General features: G+C 41.2%; 1 protein-coding gene across 1 annotated transcript; it reads right to left on the bottom strand.

Annotated features, from left to right (window-relative positions):
• Positions 1-140: 140 nt before the first annotated feature.
• On the bottom strand, positions 141-17195 carry TNFRSF8 (TNF receptor superfamily member 8). The gene is made up of 11 exons (XM_053997539.1): positions 17124-17195; positions 11810-11900; positions 10217-10342; positions 9036-9191; positions 8839-8932; positions 7690-7964; positions 7367-7477; positions 6778-6825; positions 5631-5656; positions 3646-3853; positions 141-2479 (listed from the first exon to the last, which is right to left on the bottom strand). The coding sequence occupies exons 1-11, from the start codon at positions 17193-17195 to the stop codon at positions 2235-2237; spliced, it is 1452 nt and encodes a 483-aa protein (XP_053853514.1). The 3' UTR covers positions 141-2234.
• Between the last annotated feature and the right edge of the window lie 7778 nt (positions 17196-24973).

Here is a 24973-nt window from a genome sequence, read left to right as displayed (position 1 = left end):
AGTCCAACTCCTTGGCCCCACAGTACAAAGTTAGCTTTGCAGCATTCCAGTATTCGTTAATGCGCACCGTACCAGTCACTCGTGTGTCACACGCAGCCGGGATGGTACAGACAGACTTTATTATAAATGCAGCCCTGCTCCTGAGAAAAACTCTAATCCACTAAGAGCTCCGTGAGCTTCAAATGGCTTTCTTGCAAAAATATTTCTTCCGAGACTGAAATTATCAACAATTTAACATTTCCATATCAAAAAGGAAAAGTGTGGCCATGGTTTAAAATCCATGTAATTTTTAATAGTGAGATTACCCGCATTATTAACCAACTAACTATTACACATCCAGCAGGTTGCAATGCACATGGTTCTTTTAGAAAGCTGTTCCAGTAAAAAAAGATGAATTAATATACAGAGTGGGGATACACAACTACAGTCATTGCAGAACAGCCCCAAGCAATCACAGCCAGGTAAATGTGGTTATTCAGTTTGTGGGTTCACAAACTGGTGCTCTCTAAAATGAAGCATGTAGTGAAGTTGAAGTCGATGTAGAAAAGGTCAACTAAAGTGACCAAGCCAGTGGAACATCAAACTTACATGAGTAATGTGAAAAGATGGGAACTCACCCTGGAGGCTTAGTTCAATCAAAGCTGAGATACAATCGATCACAAAAGCAACTTGGTTGAAAAAGAAAAAATGAAAAGCAACTCACTGACTTCTGTAAGACAACGGCTAGTGACAGAGGCCCATTTCAAAGTGCTAAAAGTCCTTTACACAGTGCATGATATCTGTAATCTTTTGCCACAGGTGCTTATGGAGGCAGATTGTACTTGGAAATTCAAAAGAGAAAAGAAAAACTAATGGTGATATGAGAGAATAATAAAGGCTGAATCAAACTCTTTGACATCCTTAATCCAATGCCAGCTGCCACTGCAGAACTATGATGAATGCAAACAGCAGTTGTGGTCTTCCTAACTAATCCCTTCCTGCAACTGTCAGAGATGAAATGTTGGGCTCAAACTCCAGTCTGGCCCACGAAGGTGTTTTTATGCCCTTGTGATCGCTCTAAGACAGAAGCTGCTGCAGCTGCACCACTGTTATTACAGTGCTCTGATCAGGACAAAACTACAAAGCAAGTAATGGGTTTTGTGGTTCCTCTTTTTGATTATTAAGACACACTTTGTCATATTGCTCATTTTCCATTGTCCTGTGCAAAAGTATAGTCAGCACTATTACATTTACAGTTATTGAACAAGCAGCACAAAAGATTTAAAAATAGCATAACGCATGCCAGTTGGCCACCAAACAGGTTTGTTTTTAAAGGATATGCAAATCTGGGTCACCCTGATGATTATGAACAATTCTAAAACAAGTAGATATTAACAATGTTATAGGAAATAACTGCTGTGCCGCTTTTTCAGTAGAGAAATAGTTTCTTTTCTTCATTTCTCTTTTTACAGGCTCCACATTGGGCTTAACCCATAGTTCATCCAATAGCCAGATGTTCAGCCAGTTTGGCTTCCATCAGAAGAGACTGTTTTGTACACTTATTAATGATTTGATGTAGTAAAAAAAATATGAATCAGACTTCAAAATCTAGAAAGAATGGCCTAAAGTACAGTGGACTTCAATTAGTTTTATTTGCCTTCTATTTTCAGAGCCTGTGTGGCACCTTTGATCCTAATTCCTCAAGAAACATGAAGTCCACAAACTTGAGATTTATGTTTCTGCTAGGTAAAACTGAGATTATAATCATTTTCAATCAAAAATTAAAGCCTTGAGAAAATGCCAGATTACAAAATTGAAACTATTGGAATAGAAACAACATGGCTGAGTCTCAAGCTTGACTCAGAATCCTGGCCAGAATTTTCACAGCTAATAGAAGTAACCAGATATAGATTTCAATCCATTCCTTCACACTGAGAAAGCAAGCTGTGAAACTTCAGCTGACATCCAGATGTCCTCTAAATTATGCAGCTTTGATTCAAATTCGTTGTCAGTATGATACTGGGAGACAGGGAAATAGAAGTATTTGATGCCAGCTATGAAAGCCAACAGTTTGGATGATCCTCTCATTTGTTAGATGAAATAGGTTCTCACTCTCGTTGTTTGAATGTGTTTCAGCGTTTTCCAGGAGCTTCCCAATAATCTAAGGCACAGTGTGTTTGCCTCCCTTGTCATAAATTCAGCCTTAGTGTCACACTGGATGATTCTGTGTCTTCCCACACTATCTCTGTGGGTTGTCACTTCTCAGTGGCAGTGGTAGGGTGGTGAAATTCCTTTCCCTCCTCTTCCACAGGAACCATTACATCATTCCCTGGAAAAGACTCTGTTTCCTGCTCTGGGTAGTGCATTTCCAGTTCCTCTTCCGTGCTCTCCTGGGCATCAAGGTTACTTTCACATCCTTTAACAGCACAGTTCTTGCCACTGGGCATTTCTGAAACAGACCCCACGATAACAGTGTCGGCCTTCATGATGTAGAGTTTTTCTGAGGAAGGAAAAAGTAGTGCTGAGCAATGGTGAACAGTCACTGCTGCCCCAGAGATGGCTGATTCTGGTTTTCATGCAACATTTTTATTAGGACTCTGGACATTTCAGATAAAGTAGACTGTGCTTCCATGGGATTAAGCCACTGAGCTAGAGGTGGAACTACATGAGAAAGACAAAGTGGAAAAGGCAGAAGATATTCACAAGAATCTGTTAGAAGAAGCAACAAATTGGGATCTAATGAATCCATGGTTTCCTGCTGTTTCAAGAAACAACACCATGTAAATGAAACCTTTGGGTAAAGATCAGCACTGTACAGAAGTTCTGGGTTCTTAGGACCTGCAAAGAAATTAGCTTCTTTCTAGCTGAGAATAAACTAGAAAGTTTTCTGAATCTTAGGTCCAGCTTGCTGTCATACCCCTTCACAGAAAGGTAAATAAGGACTTTTCAATGGCTTGCACCACTGCACTTAATTCAGAAGGATGCTGCACATCAGACACTGTAGGTTAATTGCTTGGAGATATTTGGATATGGTAAATCAAATCATCACATTCATCCCAATCCATCACTCACAGGAAAAACAGGAAAGGTGTTTAGTAAGGAAAGGTCAGGTTTTGTAATATGAAAAATAACACCTTCAAATAACCTCAGAACTGGGTTTGGAAGCACTGCCAGAATGTCTCATGCAGATGGTGTCTCAGGTGAGAATTCACCCCCTATGAATGAGCTCCTTGCCTGACTTTATCTCCCACACTGTGCCATGGTCAAAGACTTTATGGGAACACATGGGAGATACATTTCAAGCCATTATTATGAAACCAGAAAAGAAAATTATAGCTAAGTACAATTCTCATTTGGTATTACAGCATCAGCTTCCAGGTGACATATTCAAATTTCTTTTGTAAATTCTACATATTCCAGAATGAAAAGGAGGAAGAAGGGAATTTTCTGTCAAATTCATAGTGACTAAGACAAGCATTAAGAAAAGAAAGCATTATATTTCAAATGAATAGGTATTTTTGTGTCAAAGATCTGGAGATTCAGCACAATCTTTGTTAGGAGATTTGGACACTGAAGTTTACTAATAATCTTGGAATGACAGTATGTGCCATTTTTGAAAATTAGAGAAAAGAAGATGACAAAAGGGGGAAAAAAAGCAAGACTCACCAATTCTGTTATTTGTGTGGTCTCTGACTCGAGAATCCACAGGGCAGTCTGGGGCATTCCCACTGCTTGGTGTCACATCAGTCACACTCCAACGAGGACTCTGTGCTTTTTCTGTGCTGGACACCAAGTTATTGTTGGTTTCCAAAGGAAGGGTTCTGTCAATTAACTCCTCCTCTTCTAGCCCACTGTCAGTGGTCAGTATGATCTGCTGCCAATATAAACAGGAGAGCAGAGGTGAGGTGAGTGTAAAAACAATTTGGACGTTGCCACAAGTGCACAGAATGCTCCTGTGGCAGTCAGGATAACAGAATGTACTTCCCAGCACCCCTGTCCCAGGGAGTGAAATGTTCCAAAGTACCTAACAGGTATGGGAATGTCAAACTAGGCTCCTGCATCACTTAAGACCATATTTCAAAATAGTGTTTCTAAGCTGAATTCTGATTTCTGATGACATTTTCAGGAATGTCCCTCATTTCCACTGAAGAAAATATGTTTTAGCTACCTCTTAGACTTTGCAAAGACCTATCATACTCCTATGGAAGAACAGAACAAGCCAGAGGACAAACTGATTTAACTTCAAAATGTAATTGCTACAGCAGAATGTCAGACAGAAGAAACAAGCTCAGACTACCTAACACATGAAGAATTAATTACAAGCAATTCTTTAAAAGAGGAATCAGAATCTGAGAGAGGGTAAAGGTCCTGCATCACAATTTTCTGGTGGTTCTGATCTTCTTCTGTTTCCACAAGGTTGGGAAATAAAAAAAAGATTTTGAAATGTGCACTTTGTAACCTCGCTCATGTCTGACTCTCTATAGAGGCAAGAATTGAAGCTCCTCACGATTCAGGAATTAACAATTACACACTGAAATTATGACAGCTGATTGCAACCAGAGTGACTGGAAAAAGCAGTATCCTGTGTGTGTGCAGATGCACAACATTGAAAAACAAACTCATTTAAAAACAAAAAAAAATTAACAGTCTAAAGAGTGATTTAGCAGATCTGGACATTTAAAGATAACAAGCCTAATAAACTGAGAAGACTAAGAGAATGAAAGTGGCTGTAATTTCTCTAACAGAGAGGAAATCAAACCAAGCAGTGATGATTTCAGCAGCTGAGGAACTGCTTTCTGTTGCCATATTGACTGATGCTTGTCCTGTTCATCTCCAAAATGTACTGTAACACCAGGAGCTTGTCCTGCAGGCATGACAAACCAAACCCACTGTGTACCCATACCACAGCCATGCCAAACCCTGCAGAGGGAAGGGGGTGTGGAGGGAGAGAGAAGAGAAGCACAAATCCCATCTGTGTGACTGGAGCAGTAAGATAAAATGGGACTGACACACAAAGTTCTCCCAGAAGGAAGAAAAGGCATCTTCATCTAGTGATTTCAGATCTTGTCCCATGGAATGCACCATGAATGGCTTAACACCAAACCAAATCCCCTCACAAGCAAGACTGGCAGCTGTGGAAGAGGTTTTACAGTGACCTTTGGGAGCCAGAGAGAAGTTTGATAAGAGGATCCATGTTTACCTCTGAAAGAATTTTCTTCCAAGGTTGTTGACATAGAAACCAAGGAAGAAAGAAGGATAAATAAAAGCAACCTGCAACTGCCTGTTCCAATGAGCACTTTGTCTTTCCTGACCAATGAGTAAAGTGTAAACTTATGAGTTTTGTAAGAATGTATAAAAAGCATGCATGCTATAATAAAAACAGCTTGAAGCCTTCTGAAAATTGAGTGTTGCTTTGTATTGTCTCCGTCTCAACTACGACAGGCAGCATCACATTATTTAACACCACATTAACCTCAGCTCAAGTCATGAAAGTATTGAGTCCTACTACATCTCATCCCACCTAAATTATTACATATTGTAGCAGGAAGTCCAAACTAAAAGGCTGGCACTTTTTAGACAGGACATTTGAAAATAACATGATTTACTTAGGCATGGAAAGTGATCTGTTCTGGAATATTGTTCACACTTACTGCACATTTGTTCACGAGATCCGAACCTGCAATGGAAAGTAAAAACATTATCAGAAGAAACCTCACAAAATCACAAGAATGTTAATATATGCTCTGAAAGATCACCTAGCAATGTACTTCCTAGACCACTCCACTGCCCACCCCATATGCATGATGGTTTTCTTAAAACTCAGGGCACACTGAAATGACACTCCTGAGGTCAACCCCAGTGACAGGTTGCCAGGACTGTGATATCCTGCTGTCCCCAAAGCCTTTTGCATCACTGTTCCCACACCACAGGTACTCATCTCATGAAAAAATGCACTGTGATGAAATGGTCTAGATAAGAACAATACAAGCTTATTAAAAAGAAAAAAAAGTTAATAACTTTCTACTGGACTAACAAGTTAGGTCAGTTCATCATATTCTCAGATTATTATTAAGGGGGTGGGATTTTTTGCACAGTTCCATTAACAGGGAACAGTGGGCAAAGAAGAGAGGTGAGAAGGGAGTGTACAACACTCTGTAGCACCATGAAGGTAGGGGGGCTCAGACTTAGTGACTAATTTCACCCTGATGTACAGTCACCTTTATTTTCAGAGCATCAGCTCTGTAATGCTACACAGTAACAGGCAAGGCAAGTGAGGGAGAAAAAATTCCATTTTGAGAAAATTAAGCTGCACACAAGAGGTTTTAAATTGTATTCCTGGATGAATGAATGAATATAGAAAGCTCTGCTGTGTGGTGATTAGAATCTGACACAATAGAGAATAGATCTGGCAGTGGCAGTGGAATTGCTGAGAAGGGATCAGCTAAATGGGTTAAATGTTTGCACTTTATGGGATCTGGGCAGGTTTTTTTTCTGAACACATCTCCCATATTTGACTGTCCCGAAATCAGTCGGGTGTTTTCCAGCACTGACACATCACCCAACCCTTCAGCTGCCGTGGGAACAAAGTGCCATCTGCTGGCACCAGGTCACATCCAGCGTGTCCCCTGCCTGCTCAGGAGGAACAGGACTGGCCTCTTGCATGGCAGCAGGGACATACATGTGACAGGAGAAGCTTCCACTTTTTAAATTAAAATTCTATAGAAGAAAATGCCACGTTAAGCTATCTACTTATTCTTCAGACATAAGGATGGCACTGCTGGCCCATCAGTCACTGACCTTGAGACTTGAGCACGTATTTGTGTGCGATGACCGAATGCAGGTGTGCTGATAAAAGAAACCTTTCATTAGTCAAACTCACCATGGAGCCTGAAGGCTCCAACAGCTTCACCACACCCACAGATCTACAACCAACCTACAACGTGCACATCCTGCTTTCTATAAAAGAGGGAATGTGGTTTTGCAGACACACCCCACATGTATCACCAGGCAAAGCTCTGGGGAGTCAGTGTCAGTAAAAATCACCCTTGCTCTCATGCTCAAAGCCCAGTTCTGTTTCCAGAACCAAAACCTACTCACATAACACTTCAGGTATCATTTAATCCTAATGTCTGTGCTGAGAGAAGAAACAGCTAGTTACCTTTCCCCTCTTGTAGGTTGTCCCCTGCTTCCCTCTCTAAATTCACAGCTGCTTCCATCTTTCATGTTCTCCAACATCCTGCATGAGCAGCTTGCCTTAAACCCTTATCTGGCCTGTAGAGAACATTCTCTTCCCCAGTGACCTCCACAAATATCCCCACATTTGAGTTTCTATCTGCTGTCTGGCAGATCAAGCAGCACATCACGCGTTACAGCTCGAAGAACTCACGCTTTCTTCTGAGGACGAGGATCCGCTTCTTGCAAACCTTCCACTTCCAAAATACCAGCATGCCCCCAAGAAGCAGTGTCACAGAGAGAACCACTGCCCAAAGCACTACACCTACAGCACAGAGAGGGAGCACAGGACAGGCTGAGAAAAGGCAGAGGGAAACCCCTCAGCAGATCCACGTGTTTGAACATAGGACCATAGACATCATTTCACAAGTCAGAGGGGATTTGCAGGAAGTTCCTGCAAGTACATAAAAATTGTGTTTACCAAAGATACTTCCAAATAAAAAGTGCTGGAGAGAGTAAATGCTGTGTCTTTGTTACCTCCTGTTGTCATCTCCCCCTTGGCTGAGGTGGGAGAAGTGCCAGCTTTCTCCTCAGGAGTTGAACTGGGATTTTCAGTTGTTGTGACACTTAGGTCACCACTAGCAGAGGTCACCAGGTTCTCCTTAAACATCCTCAGGTCAAAGTTATTTGTTTCATTGCTGAATCTCACGGACAAAGTGCTTGGGGTGAGGTAAGTGGGCAGCTGGTCCAGGCAAACTTGATCGTGTGTGGCATTTCCTTTCCTTAGCGTTACTTTGTTCAACTTGGCACAGCTGGGTATGAAAAGAACAAGTGTCATTGCCGTGCTACAAGTGTTTTGCATGTGACAAACATCCCCGTGGTCATTTTTGTACCAACTGCAATTATTGCTTTCCGTGTAAAAGTCATTATTCTTCTCATCCCTGTGGCATTAATTCTTGGCCTGGATGCAAAGCTGCTACTCACACAGGTGTGCAATTCCACAGGACTTAGTAAACTAAAAATGAGGCAAGCAGGATTCCTTCCTTCCCTTGTTCCTCCAGCCCAGAGCTGTGTAACAGGTTAATACTTGGTCTCTTCGAGCCAGGTCTCATAAGCTCTCAGAGACAAGTATTACACCCTAGATAGCTCAGCTACCTCAGGTGGCATAAAAGTAGCAGGATGGCTCCTGTGACAGTGTTGGAAACAGAAAAGTTTTAATAAAATGCAAAAAAAAAACAAAGCTCTTTACAGAGAAAAACTGAGCCAAGGCAAGGGGTTCTTGCTCCTGCTAAAACACTTCACAAAAGCGATTTACTTCTTTTGTTCTCTTCTTTTTCTAGGGAATTGCTTAGGCGGGACTTTCTGGCTCCTGCCCAATTGGGTGTCCTTGAGTTTGAGGTGAAGTCCCCAAGGTCCTATGAGGTGTCTTTTAACCAAATTGAGGAGAGAAACTTCTGGGCTTTTTTCCTTTTTAAGGAGACAAAGGGTGACTTGTTTACTCCATCAACAGAGGGCATGTTCCTACAACAGGTACTAAGAGAGGCCTTCTAACCTCTGCACATGAGCCCATAGTGATTCCCTTGCTTCTAAGAATTTGTATACTTTGCACCAGAAGTGACATACCCTATTTAATCCTTTATTAATTTCAATCAATTAGTCAGTCCCATCAAAGAAGCACAGACTTACCTGGTGTGGGGTTTGCAGATGTCTGTGCTGGAGTGTTGATCAGAGAAGGTCCCAGGAGGGCACTCTTCACAAATGACGTCATTTTTTGAGGTGCCTGAATAAAAATCAGGGCTGAGGACTGACCAAACAAAATGCATCAGGTCCAGGCCTATGGCCAGGACCAGGAAAGGTAAAGTGGACAGGTGAGAAGCCCCTACCCCTGACTTTGACTCCAAAGCCAGGCTTGCAAGCAGAGTGGTGCTGGCAGCGCGTGCAGCTGTTCACAACGGCCAGCTGGCAGAACAGGCCTGGCCGGCACTCGCACACGCGGCTGGAGTTGAAGGAGCAGGGCTGCTTCTCCACAAGGTCCAGCTCTGGGGGCAAGAAACACATGCAGTGACAAAGGATCACCTTGCAAGGGAAACGTAAACTGGGGGCCAAAGCTGAGCAACACCAGTTCTAAGGCTCGGGAAGCAGGAAAAGCTGCTGTCCCTCTTCATGGTCACAGACTGGTTTGCGCTGAAGATGAGTTTAACACTGATCTCATTCCACCTCCTGCCGTGGGCAGGTGTTGCCCTGATTTTTAAAAGTGTTAAGTTTTCTTTTACAGTTCTTTTGAAAGTTTTAAAGTTCTCATTAAACTTCTTTAGCCTTCTGATAATGTTTACATATTTGAGAGTCAGAGTTCCCACACAATTTCACGTATAAATAGAATAGTTTACATATTTCTCTGTGGGTGGAGAGAAATGATTGATTGATCTTTGGACCAGTGTGGTTGGAGAGGTGGTAATTCCATCCTCCAATCCATGGTCACCTTTGGACTTCCATGAATACCAGATGTTTGAATAAAATTGGGTCTTTTTCTCTTTTGAACTTACCAAGCTTCTGTGTCCTCAGTTCGTGTCCAATAGTGACAGGCAGGGACACCTTCCACTGTCCCAGGCTGCTCCAAGCCCTGTCCTACCTGTCCTTGGACACTTCCAGGGATGGGGCAGCCACAGCTTCTCTGGGCACCCTGTGCCTGGGCCTCACCACCCTCACAGGGGAAGTACTTCTTCCTAGTATCTAATCTAAACCTGCCCTCTTTCAGTTTAAAGCCATATGATGGCAATTTGAGTCATGAAAAATTAGAGAAGCCTAATTAGATAACAGCTTGTAATATGAGACAGAAAGCAGAAACCAGACTGGGATAGCATTGGAGGGGAGAATTTTTGGTAGTCCCAGGTGACACAAGCAGTAACATGGATTATGTGCAAGGTAACATTCTGCTGTCTAACTCGGTAACAAAGGATGGATAATTTTGCTGTGGAAATTCTAAACGAATAAAATACAAATTAAGTGTAAATAAAATATACAGAGAGAGAATGTAACTGTGAGGTATGTGTGGAGAAAAGCAAACCTTTTGAGCATGACACACAGGCATCACATCGTGGCTTTTGGAATTTATTGTTCAAATACTGATCAGGTCCACATGTCATGCAGTCTTTAGCTGGATCCCGAGGACATGCTTTCTTTTTAACATAGCCTGGAGAGAAAAAAAAAAAGCAAAATATACAAGATATCTATCCAAAATGGGCAGAAAACCATCCTGAAATGTTCTTGTCTGCTTGTTTGCCTGTTAGACACATTACCACAGTCTTCTCTTAGTTATTTGGTTTCTCTAGGACATTTTTGCCTTTCCCATTCAAGTGTTAAGGTACAGGGCCAGGACATAATCCCATGGAATGGGCTGCTGCAGAATGGGCAGATGGCAAGTCATTTGCTGACAGAGAAGACAACCAAGTCTCCATGAGGGCCAGGGTTAGAAGAACTTTTAGAAAAGCTCCTCTTTCTTTGCAGTGAGCAGCTGAGTTAGTAGCAGATATGAACAGGTTAGTGCTTGAAGGAGTAGTGGACAATTAAGAGGATTCTTAGGAAAAGGATTCTTGTAACTTTTATTGTGGAGGAGTCCAGGACTGACATGAGGATGTAGCAATAAAGAATCAGCAAAGGTGAACTGATGGATACTGGTGGTTCATTACAGCCTGATTTACAGCTGTAAATCAGATCTCTCTGCTTCTCACCCAACCTTACTATGACATCCCTCATGACAGGAGCTTTGGCAAAGTATGGTTTTGAAGAAGAAAAGAGCTTTTCTTGGGACTGTCAAAGTCACATCCCCACCCATTTTTTCTTTTATTGGACCATTTTCTCCATCCCTTGCTCTGATTTACATCTACAACTTCTGAAAGACTCTAGTGGTGTGCCCAGCAGCACAGGATGTCCTGGTGGGAATCCTGATGGAACTGGATGCAAATTCTGGCAATCAAACACTAAAGCCCTCTGTATCATCAGAACACAAATACAGGTCAGAAATTTCCTTTAAGAAAAACAAAAGAAAATTACTTCTGCAAGAAGATACAGATGGTGCTGAAGTACCACAAAATACCCACCCCCTGAGGGGGTTTTGGCCAGTGGGGCAGTTGCAGACGTTCCCAGAACTCTTGTCTCACCAAGGTGCTTCCTGTTGCTGACCTTATGTGCCTCTGAGTCACACCCAGCTTCTAGCACAGCTTAATGTGTCCCCTGGCAAGGGCCTGTTTCCTCCCTCATGTGAGACACTTTCTAAACTGTTGTGACTATGAGAATAATGTCAGATTTTCCATACCTTCATTTTATATTTTTTTATCTCTGAGAAGAAACTCATTTAGCCTAATTTCACTGTGCTAATTCACACCCAGGGGCAAGTTTGAAATGAATTCTTTGACCTGGCTACTTCAGTGTCGAGTGAAGTGATAAATCCCATACAAGTTCTATCACATTATCTGGTTTGCATGCAGACTACACAGGAGCAGGACAGTGGGGAAGAGATTCACATCTGGAGCCACATTAGAGAGTGATTCATGACACTGCCCCTTTCTTCAGGGACAAAACACAACTCTGCAGATACACAGGGTTCCTACTGCCTCCATGAGAAGGGCTCCATATACATTTGGCTGAATTATAAACATACCTGGGGGACACTGGTAACAGCAGTTTTGTGAGGTTTCATCATAGAACCAGTTCTCTAGTGTGTCACAGGAATGGCGTGGGGTTAATGATGTCTAGAAATTGAAAGAGACAAAAGACACAATTAGAAAATAATTAACTCTGTACTAGAGTAGATCCCAATGCCTGTCTCAAGCAATGGTGGTTGCAGACAGTGAGGAAAAGCCCACAGTTTTTTGAAAATTATTGTCTGCACTTGCTTTAGAAACATTGCAGCAGTTAGCAAAAAAAAAAAAAGATTTCATGTTAATTGGAGCTAAGGTGTCATCCACAGAGGTCATTCCTATTGGCAGTATCCAAGTTTTCTGTTACTTATGCAGTCATACTGTTTGAATTTAGCAACCTAAGTGTCTATTATAAACCAATAAATTATTTTAAAAGAATGATGAAAATGCTCCCATGATGAAGCCCTTATTCAAATAACTGATCCCACTCTGTTGTGAGTGAAGATTTTCAGAAATAACCTTTCATCACTACATAACCGATATTTATTTAGTTTAAAAAAAAAAACCACCATAAAATAGTTTTGATATTAACTTACAAAATGAGACCCAGTTACAACCTGTAAGAAGAAGCACATAATAAGATTTAGTTTTTGTATGGCTGGGCCATGACATGCTCTGGGAAATTACAGTGCTACAAGTGTTCTGATGAGAAAATCTGATGTTTGAATTTGGCATCTCCCTTAAGAATCCCCTAAAAATGTTGTTATCTGAATTTCATTTTCAGTATTTACTAGAAGGTACGAACAGTGATTTTTTAGCAGAGGGTTTTTTCGGGGTTTTTTGGTTAAGAATTGATAAGATTCCCTGGAGATTTTCCCACACGATACTGGTAGAGTAGTTAAATATTTCAGAAACTCTACATCTCACTTTCTGCCAATGAATTTCCCACTGGTCTTTGAAATAATACTTGCTGTCACCTGCTGCCTTTGTGCACTCTGCAGAGTCTCACTACCTAACTCATTTCACAGCCTGTTCTCCTATTTAATATACACAAAATATAAAAATTATTTAACTTCCATCAGAAAACAGGAACTTTCAGTCAAGGAGGAAATTAACAGAAGAACAAGAAATAGAAACATATCAAAACTGTGGAAACCCAGGGCAAGGGGAATATTTCTTTCTCTGCCCTGAGGGGTTCTGGCTCCCAGGGAAGCACTGACTTTGACCCTCATTCATGGAGAAATCCTCCAAAGCCTCAAAATAAACTAGAGGCCTCAAAAGTGTGGAACAGATTATAGAGAGTAGTATAGAATGTCACTTGGGTGAGAAATAAATGATGTTTTAGGATTTTTAGTATGTTGTAGATGGGGACAAGATGGAGGGTATAGGGTGCTGTCTCATGCTCCTTTTCCTTCCTTCTTCTTCATGGGTTTGGATGGTATCTTGTAATTGGGTAGAAAAATCCACATTGCAGGTCTTTAGGGGTCAGTTATTGGGTTAGAAGGGAAAATAATCTAGGTGTCACTTCTTAACTGGGGCCAACAAAGCCATACAAAGGGACAAATCCATACAAAAGCATTAAATTTCATCCAAGCCCAGTAAGAGAAGTGAGAGCGCTGACACATCTCTGCACTGTAACCCCTGGGCTTCCTACAAGCACAGTTTGTAGCCGAGTGTGGAGGCAAGAGCAGGTTTCTGCCTGCTCAGCCTGACTCAAAGCACGTTTACCAAGGGGCACCCGGTGTTTTCCTGCTCTGAGGAGGAAGCCCTGGACTGGAGGAGAAGGAAGAGGTGTCTCCCCATGTCTGTGTGCAGGGGTGCCCTGGCCAGGCAGGAGCAACAGGAAATGACCAGTCACCTCACAAAAGGTCAGTCCTGAGTTACTTAGTGAATTAACTGTTTCTGTAAAGAAAATTCGAGAAACAACAGCATCCTGGCTGTAGCTAAATCAGCCTGGATTAGTTTCTCTGCAAGAGCTGTGGGAAGTCACCACAAATACCTATTTTTTTCTTCCTGGTTCTCCTGGGCAACCAACTCTGGCTGCAAATGAAGCTGAATTTTAAACAAGAGTACAAACCCTTGAATTATTGAATTACTAATGCAGCACATAAGCTTACAGTTTATTTAATTGTCTGGTTTTGGGTTTAAATAAAATAATAGTGTCTGTGTAAAAATGTGAGAGAACAGCTTTTTAAAAAGTTACCTTGCCAAGAATATGAAAATCAGGAGTTTAATATTAGATTCTGCTCCTGGTTCCAACATTCTGATTATGAATTTGAACTGATGGTAGTGCAGTGATAAATCACTGCATGAACTAGGCCTACATACTAAACAGATTATGCAGATATACTTCTGAGAGAGTACTCAAGCTCATTTTTCCCCTTTCCACGGGAGGGCAGCTCTGCACTACAGCCACCCACATTAGTCAGGTTATCCATGGCTCCTCCACAAATGCTGCTGTCAAGCTACAAGCACAGATTTGTAGCCACCTGCACTGCTACTGAGCCAAAGCCCAGGTGCTCTGCTGTGAAAGAACACCTCTCAATTACCCCATCTCTAAATCAAAACTTAATCCAACAGAAATTCATTTTAACAAACCATGGCAAGATGTCTAGGACTGGGAAGCCACCTTCTGAAGACCCCATCACATCTAGACCATAAGCAAAATGCCTGTAAGTCAGCATCTGTTCAGTAGAGGTGTTTCATGAGTATAAGAATTAGTGTAGATCCTTTCAGTGATAAATAACATTCATGTCACCATGCCCCCATTCCTGTCATCTTTTTCCCTCCAAATTCTAAAGCTGTTGGACTCCTAACATGACCTGTAACAGCAAGGCAATGATGCAAAGTTCTGCTCTTAACTCAGCAGGAAGGTTGGTCCCCAGCATTCTCTAAGGGGTCAGTGCAGAAGGACCAGTTTTATTGCAATAACATCTGCTATTGTCATTGCAACTTATCTGTTTGTAAATGTGTATTATAAAAAAAACCCTTAACATTCGAGGAAGATCACGCAGGTATTGGAGTAAGGCACGTGGCTGTGGTGGGCAGGAGGTCTTCATCCTTCTCTCTGACTTTCTCTTCAAATAAAGGCTTTGGATTTAGCAGGAGCTGGAATTCATCTTGTGAAAAGAAAGATGGCAATTCCTACCCTGCTTGGACTGCTCTGTGACATGCACTAGTTTAGAGCTTTCAGTCACTCAGCAAGTCAACTATTTTTTTTCTTTTCTGAATGCATTGCAGATCAAGGACTAATTAAATAAAGCAAACATATAGATCAAAAGTATTTGGGTTTTTCAGCACTTGCTTGAGAGAATTGGTTTTAGCAAATAGGATTTTTACAGCTCTTCTGACTTTCCTTATTTCCACAGAAATGTTTGCTATTCCAATTTAAATAATGGCAGTTGTAAAGGTGGTGCTGAATTCAGTGGCTACTCTGCAATTCAGTCAGGACAAGGTTTGACTCACTTATTTATGGTTTTTTAAACTCATAGAGAAAAAGTGATTGTGAGGCAAAGTAAGAAATTGGGCTTGCTACAAATGAGCTGTAAGTCAGGAAGAAAGAATATTACCGTAAAAAAAAAAAAAATCTACCAGTGGTGGCTATTCTAGAACTGACTAATACTGCAGCAAAACAGTTAACTGTCTGTCAAGCTTCTATCCAAATTCTGACAGTACAGAAAAAGCTGATAATCTACAGCTTCAAGTAGTCAAGCTTCATTTACTTGGTAGTAAAGAAATTATCAACAAGTGAGAGTTCTCTGAATATAAAAAGAAATAAAACCCAAACTGTGGACTGAGGTAAGATGGAACATGGTTTAAAAACATGACCAGTAAACAGTGACTTGCTCACATCAGAAAGTAACACTTGTACTCCATTAGCAGTAAGAGCAAGTATTGCTGCAAGAGAGGCAAGGCAGGACAGTGCCAAGCCATTCCTTAAACCAGCAATGTCTGTGGTAATTTTACAGTGAGTCTGACTATTGACAATGAGTATCAGAAAACCAAATTTTCTCTCTGCCCCATTCATTTTGTGAACAAACCACCAAAAGTGATGTCAAAAACTGTAATCTTTTTGTTTCTAATGGCTTTCCTTCTAAAGCAGTCTGCATTCAGTACACTGGATGAGCTTATCTGAATGCCTTCCCAAGCATTCCTCTGGTGAGCAGGAATTACAGACTCCAATCCCATAGAACACATCCCTCTGCATTTCAGGAAGGAGACAGTGTCAGGACAGACAACATGGGGAAAGTAAACCAAGCTTGCAATGTGGGAGGGGAATTTACAACTAAAGACACAAGAGCAAACTCCTACTCTTATCAAAAGAACCAGGAGGGTCTTTTTCAAATCCTCTACGAAGAGGGTACAGAACTTGGTTATTTTCAAAGATTTAACTGGGGTCAGTGTCTTGTAAAAAAATCTGTCAGCCCAAGTGGTGTGCTGGATTTTTCAGTTACTGTGTACTGACAGGTCTCTTGGGCTAATATATGCTTGTATTTCCACTGTAAGGGAATATGGCTCATTTCCAATCCAACACTCCCTGCAAATACTCACCTACTTGACTTCACCTGTGCAGTCTCTCTGCACCTGACCTTTCTACTTTTTAAATGTGAATTTTTAGGTGTCAGTCAGGGAAATCACCTGGATTTATGCCAGGTGCTGTGGGCTCATTGCCAGGTGATCCACAGGAGGAGGGGATAAGTGGCAGTGTGTGGGTGGAAGCAAACCCACAAGAGCTGATAGGATCAGAGCAGGGAGCTGGTGTGCATCTACAGCATCAGCTGAGTACAGCTAGTGGGTTGTGTCTATTTGAAGTGATTTTTGATTCAGAAATAGTAGTGGATTCATGAGGAAGTCAGTGTCAGTAGGGTGGGGGGTGTAAATTTCAATTTGCCCCTCCTGACTTGCATCAGCAGAGTGGGCAGCAGCCCTCTGAACCGAGCTCTGCAAGGAATGTGCCTGTCACCGAGCACACAGGCAAAAATAAAAGCCCCCCACCCCTATGAAACCTTTCCTCACTCCCCAGCTGGGATGTGCCTGGACTGCAGCAGCTCTAGCAGTGCAAACAAGATGCAGATCATAGCTCATATCCCACACTCCTGCCTGTAAAGGTCCCAGAGAGGGCAAATTCTCCTGTCTGCTCTGCTTTATACCTTTATCTCCTGAGAGCTCTGCTCACCACCTTTAACCCATTGTGTTGCACAAACCCTGCTTCTGTGGACACCCACCCCAACACCCAGCTGAAGGGCAGGGTGGCTCTGCAGCCCCAGGTGCCCCAGACCTCACCAGGCTCCCATGTCCTGAGGAGCTGCAGGATCCTGGAGTCCCCTGCCTTACCTGTGGGGTTGTCTGGACGTCCTGGAGAAGCAGCAGGAGCCACAGTCCCAGAGGCAGGCTGCAGGCAGCCATCTGAGGTGGTGTTAAATGTCCCTGGCTCCCAGCACTGCAGGTGAGACAGATGGGTTGTCCCTTCTGGAGGCTGAGACCCTTCCACGGTGCCACCAAGTCATGCTCCTTGCCTGTTCATTCAGTCCAGAGACATTCCAGCTGTTCAAGACAAGCAGGAGACAGGCTTTGAGACTCAACTGGGTTGAGAAAACAATTTAGAAGGAAGGGGGAGGGGGGGCTGCCACAAAAGAGAAAAGTAAAAATAGAGCAAAACAAAACTACCTCCGTGTCTAGTCCTGGTGCTGTGAGTTTCTGCGAGCCGGTTGTGAGAATCAAGGTTGTCACCCAAGGCACACGGCTGGCTGTGCACAGGCTCCTGAGTCATCTGTGCTGCCCTCAGAGAGCACTCCACCACCCCAAAGCCTTGGCCAGGCACAAGTCCAAGCCCTGCCCCATCCAGCAGTCACTATTTCAAGAGTTGCAACCAAGCCTCAAGGAAGTTCCCAGTAAGAAACGCTAATTCTTTCAGTACAGTCATTTTACTCCTGTTTGGTGAGTGGGTGAAGACTCACAATCAACCATGGTGACTCCTCTAAGATTTAGGCTTTACACATTGCCACTTCAAATACCAGCATACTACAGACCTTCCCCTTGAGAAAGCTTCCCTTTCCTCCAATCCCAGGAGAAACTAATTCCTGTTGATGACAATCATCCTTAAGACTGCTACTCATCATTTCATTCACTTTCATTTGTTACTCTGAATGGTTTTTTTTCTGACGCCTGGAAATATTTCAGGGGGTTGAAGATATCATGAAGCCTCCTTATCTGCCCTAGAAGTTTTGTCAAAAGTGAAGGTTAGCCACTTCAAAAAGGCCAAGTGCCTTGAAAACCGTCTGAGGTACACAGGAAAATAATGACAATTTGAATTTTCACACCTCTGGGTTGCTTTTTCTTTGCTTCGCACCAACAACAAAAGAAATGAGAAAATACTGAAAGTCAGATAAATTATTATTTTACTAAAGATCCACAGCTACCTCACTGCCATCACAACCAAGCACCAAAGGTGAGCATTCCACAGGGACTCTGTGTGAATATTTTCAACTCACAGCTACAACAATTTTAACTACCTAGCTTTCTTTCTCCAGAATGCCATCAGATAAACCCCAGGCATTTTCAGCACACTGCACACGGTGTATGTGACACACAATGCATCTCTCTGCTCTGCTGGGTACTGCTCAGTTTCTAAGCTCTCTTAGCTATAGAAGCTCTCGGGGTAGGTATGCCTTATAGAGACAACTAAGAACTTCAATGCCAAATTATTACATCCTTGATTTTCCTAATTAAATAATGGTCTAGAACACACCTTAATCTTCTGTAGTAATATGCCATTAGGCAATTATCCCAATTTATTAATGCAGTTTCAAATAACATAGTAGTCAGGACAATTGATGAGATCTGTTTGTATTTTTTCCTTCCCCTCTGTGTTTTTTTTTTTTTTTCTCTTATAAGGCCCCATCCAAGCTTTTCTAGCTAAAGGACAGGCACCAACATCACAGAGAGCCTGGAAGGTTTAAGTTACACTGCTGAAGTCAAAGTATCTGATGCAACAATTACTTTGGTGAGTAGAAAAATCTGTGTGTAAAAGACTTTCCCAGAACTGGCACCAGGGAGAGTTTTCTGACCTGTTTCCCATTGGAAAACTGAAATGAGCATATTGAGCTTTTTTGATATATATATGTCTATTTGTTCCTTTTTAATGAATGGTATCAATAATTTTTTAACCCCCTGGATAACTTCATTCAAATTTGTCTGAGATGGCAATGCCATTAAGTTTTACAAAGGTTCATGGAACAAGATGACATGGACAAAGGGACAAGTTGCTCATGGCACTCACTGAGGGAAAGGCTCCAGGGTGCTCCTCAGAAGAAAAACTCCACTTACACATCCAAGTGAAACCAGACTTCCCAGCTGCCATTCTTCCTTGAACTTCTTAATTATTAAGTTCTTTCTTGATTGAAGTAGATACTTAAAAGGATAGGAAGTGGAAGGTGCTTACTGTTGCTGCTGGCTTTTCAGAAAGGCTGTTACATGACAAAAGGTTATTACAAGTGTGTAATAAAAGCAACATCAATACAGAGGGTGAAGAGGTGGTTCCACAGGAACCTCGCAGCCTGTACGCATTTCCAACTGAATGCATCTTTTCAGACTTTGTGTACTTTGATTTGAAATACAACAAAAGGGGCTTTCCAAAAGAAGCCCTATCAGTAACTGGAAGAAGCACCTCCATTTTATAACAAACCCACGCTACTGTTCTCTACATGGTGGCTCTATTTCCTAGAAAATAACCTCCTATGTTAATATGAAAAAACCCCACAGAACAAATAGAAGCAAATAACCAACCCCTGATTCTCTGGTCTTCCATCAAAGGACAATGTCTGTCAGGAAAAAAGGGGAAGCCCCTGTGAGCATGCTGTTATTATTTATAATGTTTATTTGATTACACATATCTGTCTCTGACACCTGGAGCACTTTTTGCTTTAGGTGTTAAAGGCAGTGATGCCCTCAGACAAGCTATCTTGGCATTTTCTATTTTAATTAATTCAGAAAACCCTGTAAGTCAGGGGTCGTTCAAATGCCACTTGATACCTGGAGCAAGAGAATGCAGAGACCCAACTAAGCACAAGGGAAAGTCTCCACCACATGCCCAAAACATCCCTTCAGCAATGGCTGTTCTCTGTGCTCTAACAGTGAGAGCCTAGCAAAGGAAGCAGCAATGGAATACTCCAGAAGGATCACTGGTACACAAGTGCTCAAGCAGAATTACTTACGACATTTTCAAATTTTGAAGTAGCTGATTTTAGTCTCATGTTGTACTTTTACCATGGTTCCTTCTGCTTTTAAATGTGTATGTTCAGTTAATATACATCTAGCTGTATAGAGGGAAAAAAAAAACCCACCAAGAGAAGTGTCATCTCTAAACTTCTGACAGATAGAAGACACCATGAAATTTAAAAGGATACATATTAAAATACCTTGTCTAAAATCTGTATTTCACTGTCTGTTAGTGTTGCTATTCAGAGTGATGCTGAATTGATTTCTGCCTTTTTTGTGTTTATATATTCTCTATATCCTTTACATATATATTTGTAGCTCTGTAGCCTATTATTGTATTTGTAGCTAGCATTTTACCCGCTCTATTAGTCAGAAAGACAAAATAAATTCCCTAGTGGCTCCAAGCCCTGCAGGTCCCAAGGCTAGACTCTGGGAGCCAAGGTTGAAACCAGCTCTCTGAGACACATTTTCATACAGAAAATTTAGTTCCTATCTAAGAGGGTGGAGGGTTTCAGAACAGGGTAGAACCAGGGAGAAGTTACTTCATCACCTCTGCCTCTAACTGGGGTTCTTGTCAGAACTTTTGCTAATTTGCTAAACACATAAAAATTGTATCTGCTTTATGTTACGTGTGCATCTTTGGCACTTTCCATTTAGTGTTTTGTGCACTGTAAGGATCCTTATAAAGGTAACCCCTATCATCACCTAACTGTGTCTGTCTTGTACTTTTAGGATCAGTGAAACAGCATTGAGAGCATTTTGTCAGCAGTATGCTGACAAAAAAAAAAAATCACCAAATTCGTGCCCATTAGCCAGATGAAACAATGCCAGAGCTTGAAACTTCATGAGGAGCCCCAGGAGTACTAAAGGCAGGGTTGATACACACTACAAACCTTGGGGTACAAATTTAAAAAGAGAAGAGAAATGAAAGCATTTCCTGCAATGAGACGTGCAGAGAACCTATGCTTAAAAAAAGGAAAGCAAGAAACGAAGAAAGGAAGAAAGCCAAGAATTACTTTCTTGCTGCCTTCCTTGATCTATTTAGGCATTTTAGCCATCGGAGAGCTCTGCTCCTGGGTGTCCTGGAATACACAGGATCTCGATGATTTTAGGCATTGTAAGGAAAGCCAATACTGAACTTCCCAGTAAATCCACAGCCAAAGAGGACAGACAGGAGGGAGAGCAACACTGGTACAATGGGATCCCACTGAGACACATCACACAGCCAGTCACTGGGGTTTGAACTGGTGTAGCTGACACAGTATTTGAAATCACACGTGGAAGAAATAGAACCTCATTTATGCCACAGACTGGCAAAATTCTGTCCCTCTATGCCACTCTGGTACTGATATTTATTTGGTGACACATAAACTTCTCATTCTTAGCATTAAATATTTGTCAGTGCATTTAATTATGTCACTTTAATGGGTTAAATACAGTTCAGGTGCTCTTGAGAACATGATCTGAGAGCTGTCTTGATTCAGCAATTTACCTTAGTTTATTTGTCCATTGTGATCAACACAATGAAGATGGTTTAAAGCTCTTGTTGCACACTTGTCAAAGTGTAGCAATGGCTTAAAATGGGTTACCATCAGGAAAAAAAAAAGGTTACCATAATAATAATAATACCATATTATTATACCATATAATATACCATATAATTAATTTACCATTAATATACCATAATAATTAATAATAAAGAAAACAGGTCTTAATTTCCACTTACACTCCTTTACATGTCATTTAGATAGATTTTATGTGGACAAAATATCATATATCTTTGTTTTCATTATCTCAATTAATAATACTGCCTTACATAAAGGGATAAAACAACTAATGTAACAAAAAAAATCTGTATAAAATGTCTTTTACTGCCCCATAGTAGCTTCAAAACTAAAGTACATTTTGAGTCAGACTGGAAAATGAGAAGAGCTGACAGAGAACTCAATTCTCTTAAGAAAGCTGAGGCTTCCATGAAAGAAACCAAAATCATATCACAGAATTACTATGTCCACAGGCTGGGAGAGACAGAGAGAGGGAGAGGGAGAGAGAGAGAAATGACCTTAGATGAGAGATCACACCATGTCTGTACTTTCAGTAATTCTGACTACAGCTTCTGGAATGGTGGTATAGTTACACATGGTCACTCTCCATAGAAAAACCTTGTGGTAAAGCAATTTGAAAAAGCACCAAGAGCTCCAATTCTATGCATTTTAAGCCCAAATAGAAAATAAGAAAGTTTGGGGAAGACTGGCAGGTGGTTAAAACACAGAAGTGGGACTCATTAGTTCCCCACAGTGTCACAGACCTTTTGGGTAGCTCATATCCTTTCTTGATACTCTGGTTCTCCTCATCTAAAAGCTGAGTTTTAAAGCTTAACTAATAATAGAAACCAAATGAACTTTCCTTTGTGGACACAAACAAAAGAAACTTGGGAAATATTCAATCATTTTTGTGAAAAAAAAAAATCAAATAAGAAGATTTTCAAGATGTAGTTTTTCCAAAGACTGAAAAACTTCTTTTCTTTGACTAATTGAGCATCTCAGCCCTAAAAATTTAGGGTGTTGTTCTCCTCTTCCTGGCAGTTTTGCTCTGCAGAAACCAATGGAAGGGAGAAAACCAAGTCCTTAGCTTTGGTCAGCCATTTTCCAGGGAGCTGGTGAAATTGAGGGGTTTGACTCCAAAGAGAAAGGGCAGAACTTCCCGTGTTTTCAAATTTGAGACACTGTGAAAACAAATCCTTATGGGCTTTGAAAACACAAGTTCCAAAGAGATGAAAGCCCCCAAAATCAAAGTTTGCAAATGATTCAAAAAGCAAGTTCAAGCCACATGCAGCTGTTTCACCTGGGAGCTCTGGGGAGAGTCACTGCTTGATGTGCTGATAACAAAACAGAACGCATTAATCAGCACTACATTCATTCAAAACTCTTGATATTAATTCTTACTGACAGCAAGAAACTCCTGATCTTGAGACACCACGAAAATTATCTTAATAGAAGGCAAACAAACACTAAAGACCATCTCACCCTAGTACTGAGTAGGTGGGAGCTGCATTTTAACAGCTGAACTACATCAGTCTGCTCAAAACAATCACAAATACATCATTTACTGCATCTAATTTGTTTAATTAAGCAAAGCTGGATTTCCCATGTCATGAATCAGTTTTATATATATGCAATACAGTCAGAAAGGGGAACTAAACCAGCTTTACTACCAAAACATCAGGCAGAAGAGAACTGACAGGAATGAGCACACACACAGCCAGCCATCAACAGGCTACACAGCTGCCCAGACTAAACCAGCATGTTCCTAAGTGCTAAATATGGGAAAAAAATATAAATCCAGGTCCAGCCTACCTCCAGGAACAGCAGACAAGCTATCCCATACTTCTGTGCCTACACAATCAAGCCCAGTGTTTGTATTATTTTGAGGCTTAGGAAACTCTTGGCCTCAAAACATTTCAGTATTCTAACCCACAATCCCAACAAGCCCCCACCCCCCTCTCTGTTCTCCCTGGAAATGCAGATCCCAGCACTGGCTCCAGCACAGAGCCCACTGTCCAAGTGCAGAAGCTGCTTTAACACTGGCTGAAATGCAAGTTTCCAAGCACTGTGTTCCTGTACAATGTGCCCCCAGGTGCCATCTCAGTCCCCTGTGCTGCATGGAAGGGTGTGATACCCAGGACTGTGTAACATGCTGCAGGACAAAGCCACCGTGCATTGTTACTGTACAAACCACCTCAGTATTACTGTACAAATGTACAGTAATACTGTAAATGTACAGTAATACTGAGTAAAACTCATTATTAATGTACAAAACATTCCTGTATCCTTGCTCCTCACAGCAAGGGCAGGCCTGGACTTACACAACTCCAGATGCCGTGCAGTGGAGATGGGGGGAGAGGACATGAGTTTAACAGAGAGGCTCCACAAACAGGAGCATTTTCAGGCTGTTTGAGCTTGCAGATGAAGGCAGAATCAACACACAGAGACAAATGTGAGTGAGCAGGGGCAGCATCACCAACTTCTTTTATCTGTTTCTAATGGAGGGTCATAATCACACCTCCAGTACTTTCACAAGTGTGAAAGACTGAATGTATTCCCATCTATCAAGAGACATTTTGAATTCAACATTGGTTCCAACCATAGGTTGCTCAATCTACAGCATTACCTTTTCTCTGTTTATAGGGTGGAACAGGCTTGCTGTCATTTACTTCAGGATAAATTAAGGAAAGGTTTATGATGTCTTGAGTTTGAAGGCAAGGTAGTAAAAACGTTAAATTTGCCCTGTTTGGTATAAAATTTGGCACCAAGTGTTTTATAGTCACTGGATTATTTTATTTTTAAATTAGTTTATTTTTAAATTAGTATTTCTAATAATGAAAATTCCATGACCAATTCCATTCAGTTGGCCCTACAGATACATAACCCAAAGCTAAAGTCATGCTACGTCATGCTTGCAATATTCCTCTCCTTGTTTAAAAAGCCCATTCATGCATTTGATTTAATAAATAATGTATTTTATATAAAAGTAAGTGAATGGCAAGAAACTGCACAAACCAAATTCATTCTCACAAGTTAGCTCCCTAAAATATGTCTGAGGCAGGAACTTCTGTTTCAGAAAATTCAAAGCAAAATAAAACATCAGTTTTGTTGTTTTCAGACACAGAAAGTCAGGCTGGTCTATAAAGTTCAGACAAATCACACTATGTGAAGTAGTTTGTTTTAGTACAATTTAAAAATTCTAAAATGCTTTTTTGGTTTATCTCCAGAAAACTTGGAAAAGTAGAGGTAAGCAAAATATGTAACCATTTAAGGCATTATCTAGCTCACTGATGAATAAAATTCATTTTACTTTAACTTGTTTTTCACATTCAAAGTTACTCTGATGTACTACATTCTGTAGCTACACACATTGCACTGAGAATAAACTGGATTTTTAAAATTTTTACAAATCATTGAGGAACT

This window comes from Vidua macroura, chromosome 23, assembly GCF_024509145.1.
Source record: "Vidua macroura isolate BioBank_ID:100142 chromosome 23, ASM2450914v1, whole genome shotgun sequence".
In the NCBI taxonomy this organism is placed as follows: Eukaryota; Metazoa; Chordata; class Aves; order Passeriformes; family Viduidae; genus Vidua; species Vidua macroura.
This window is presented reverse-complemented; position numbering and strand designations above follow the sequence as displayed.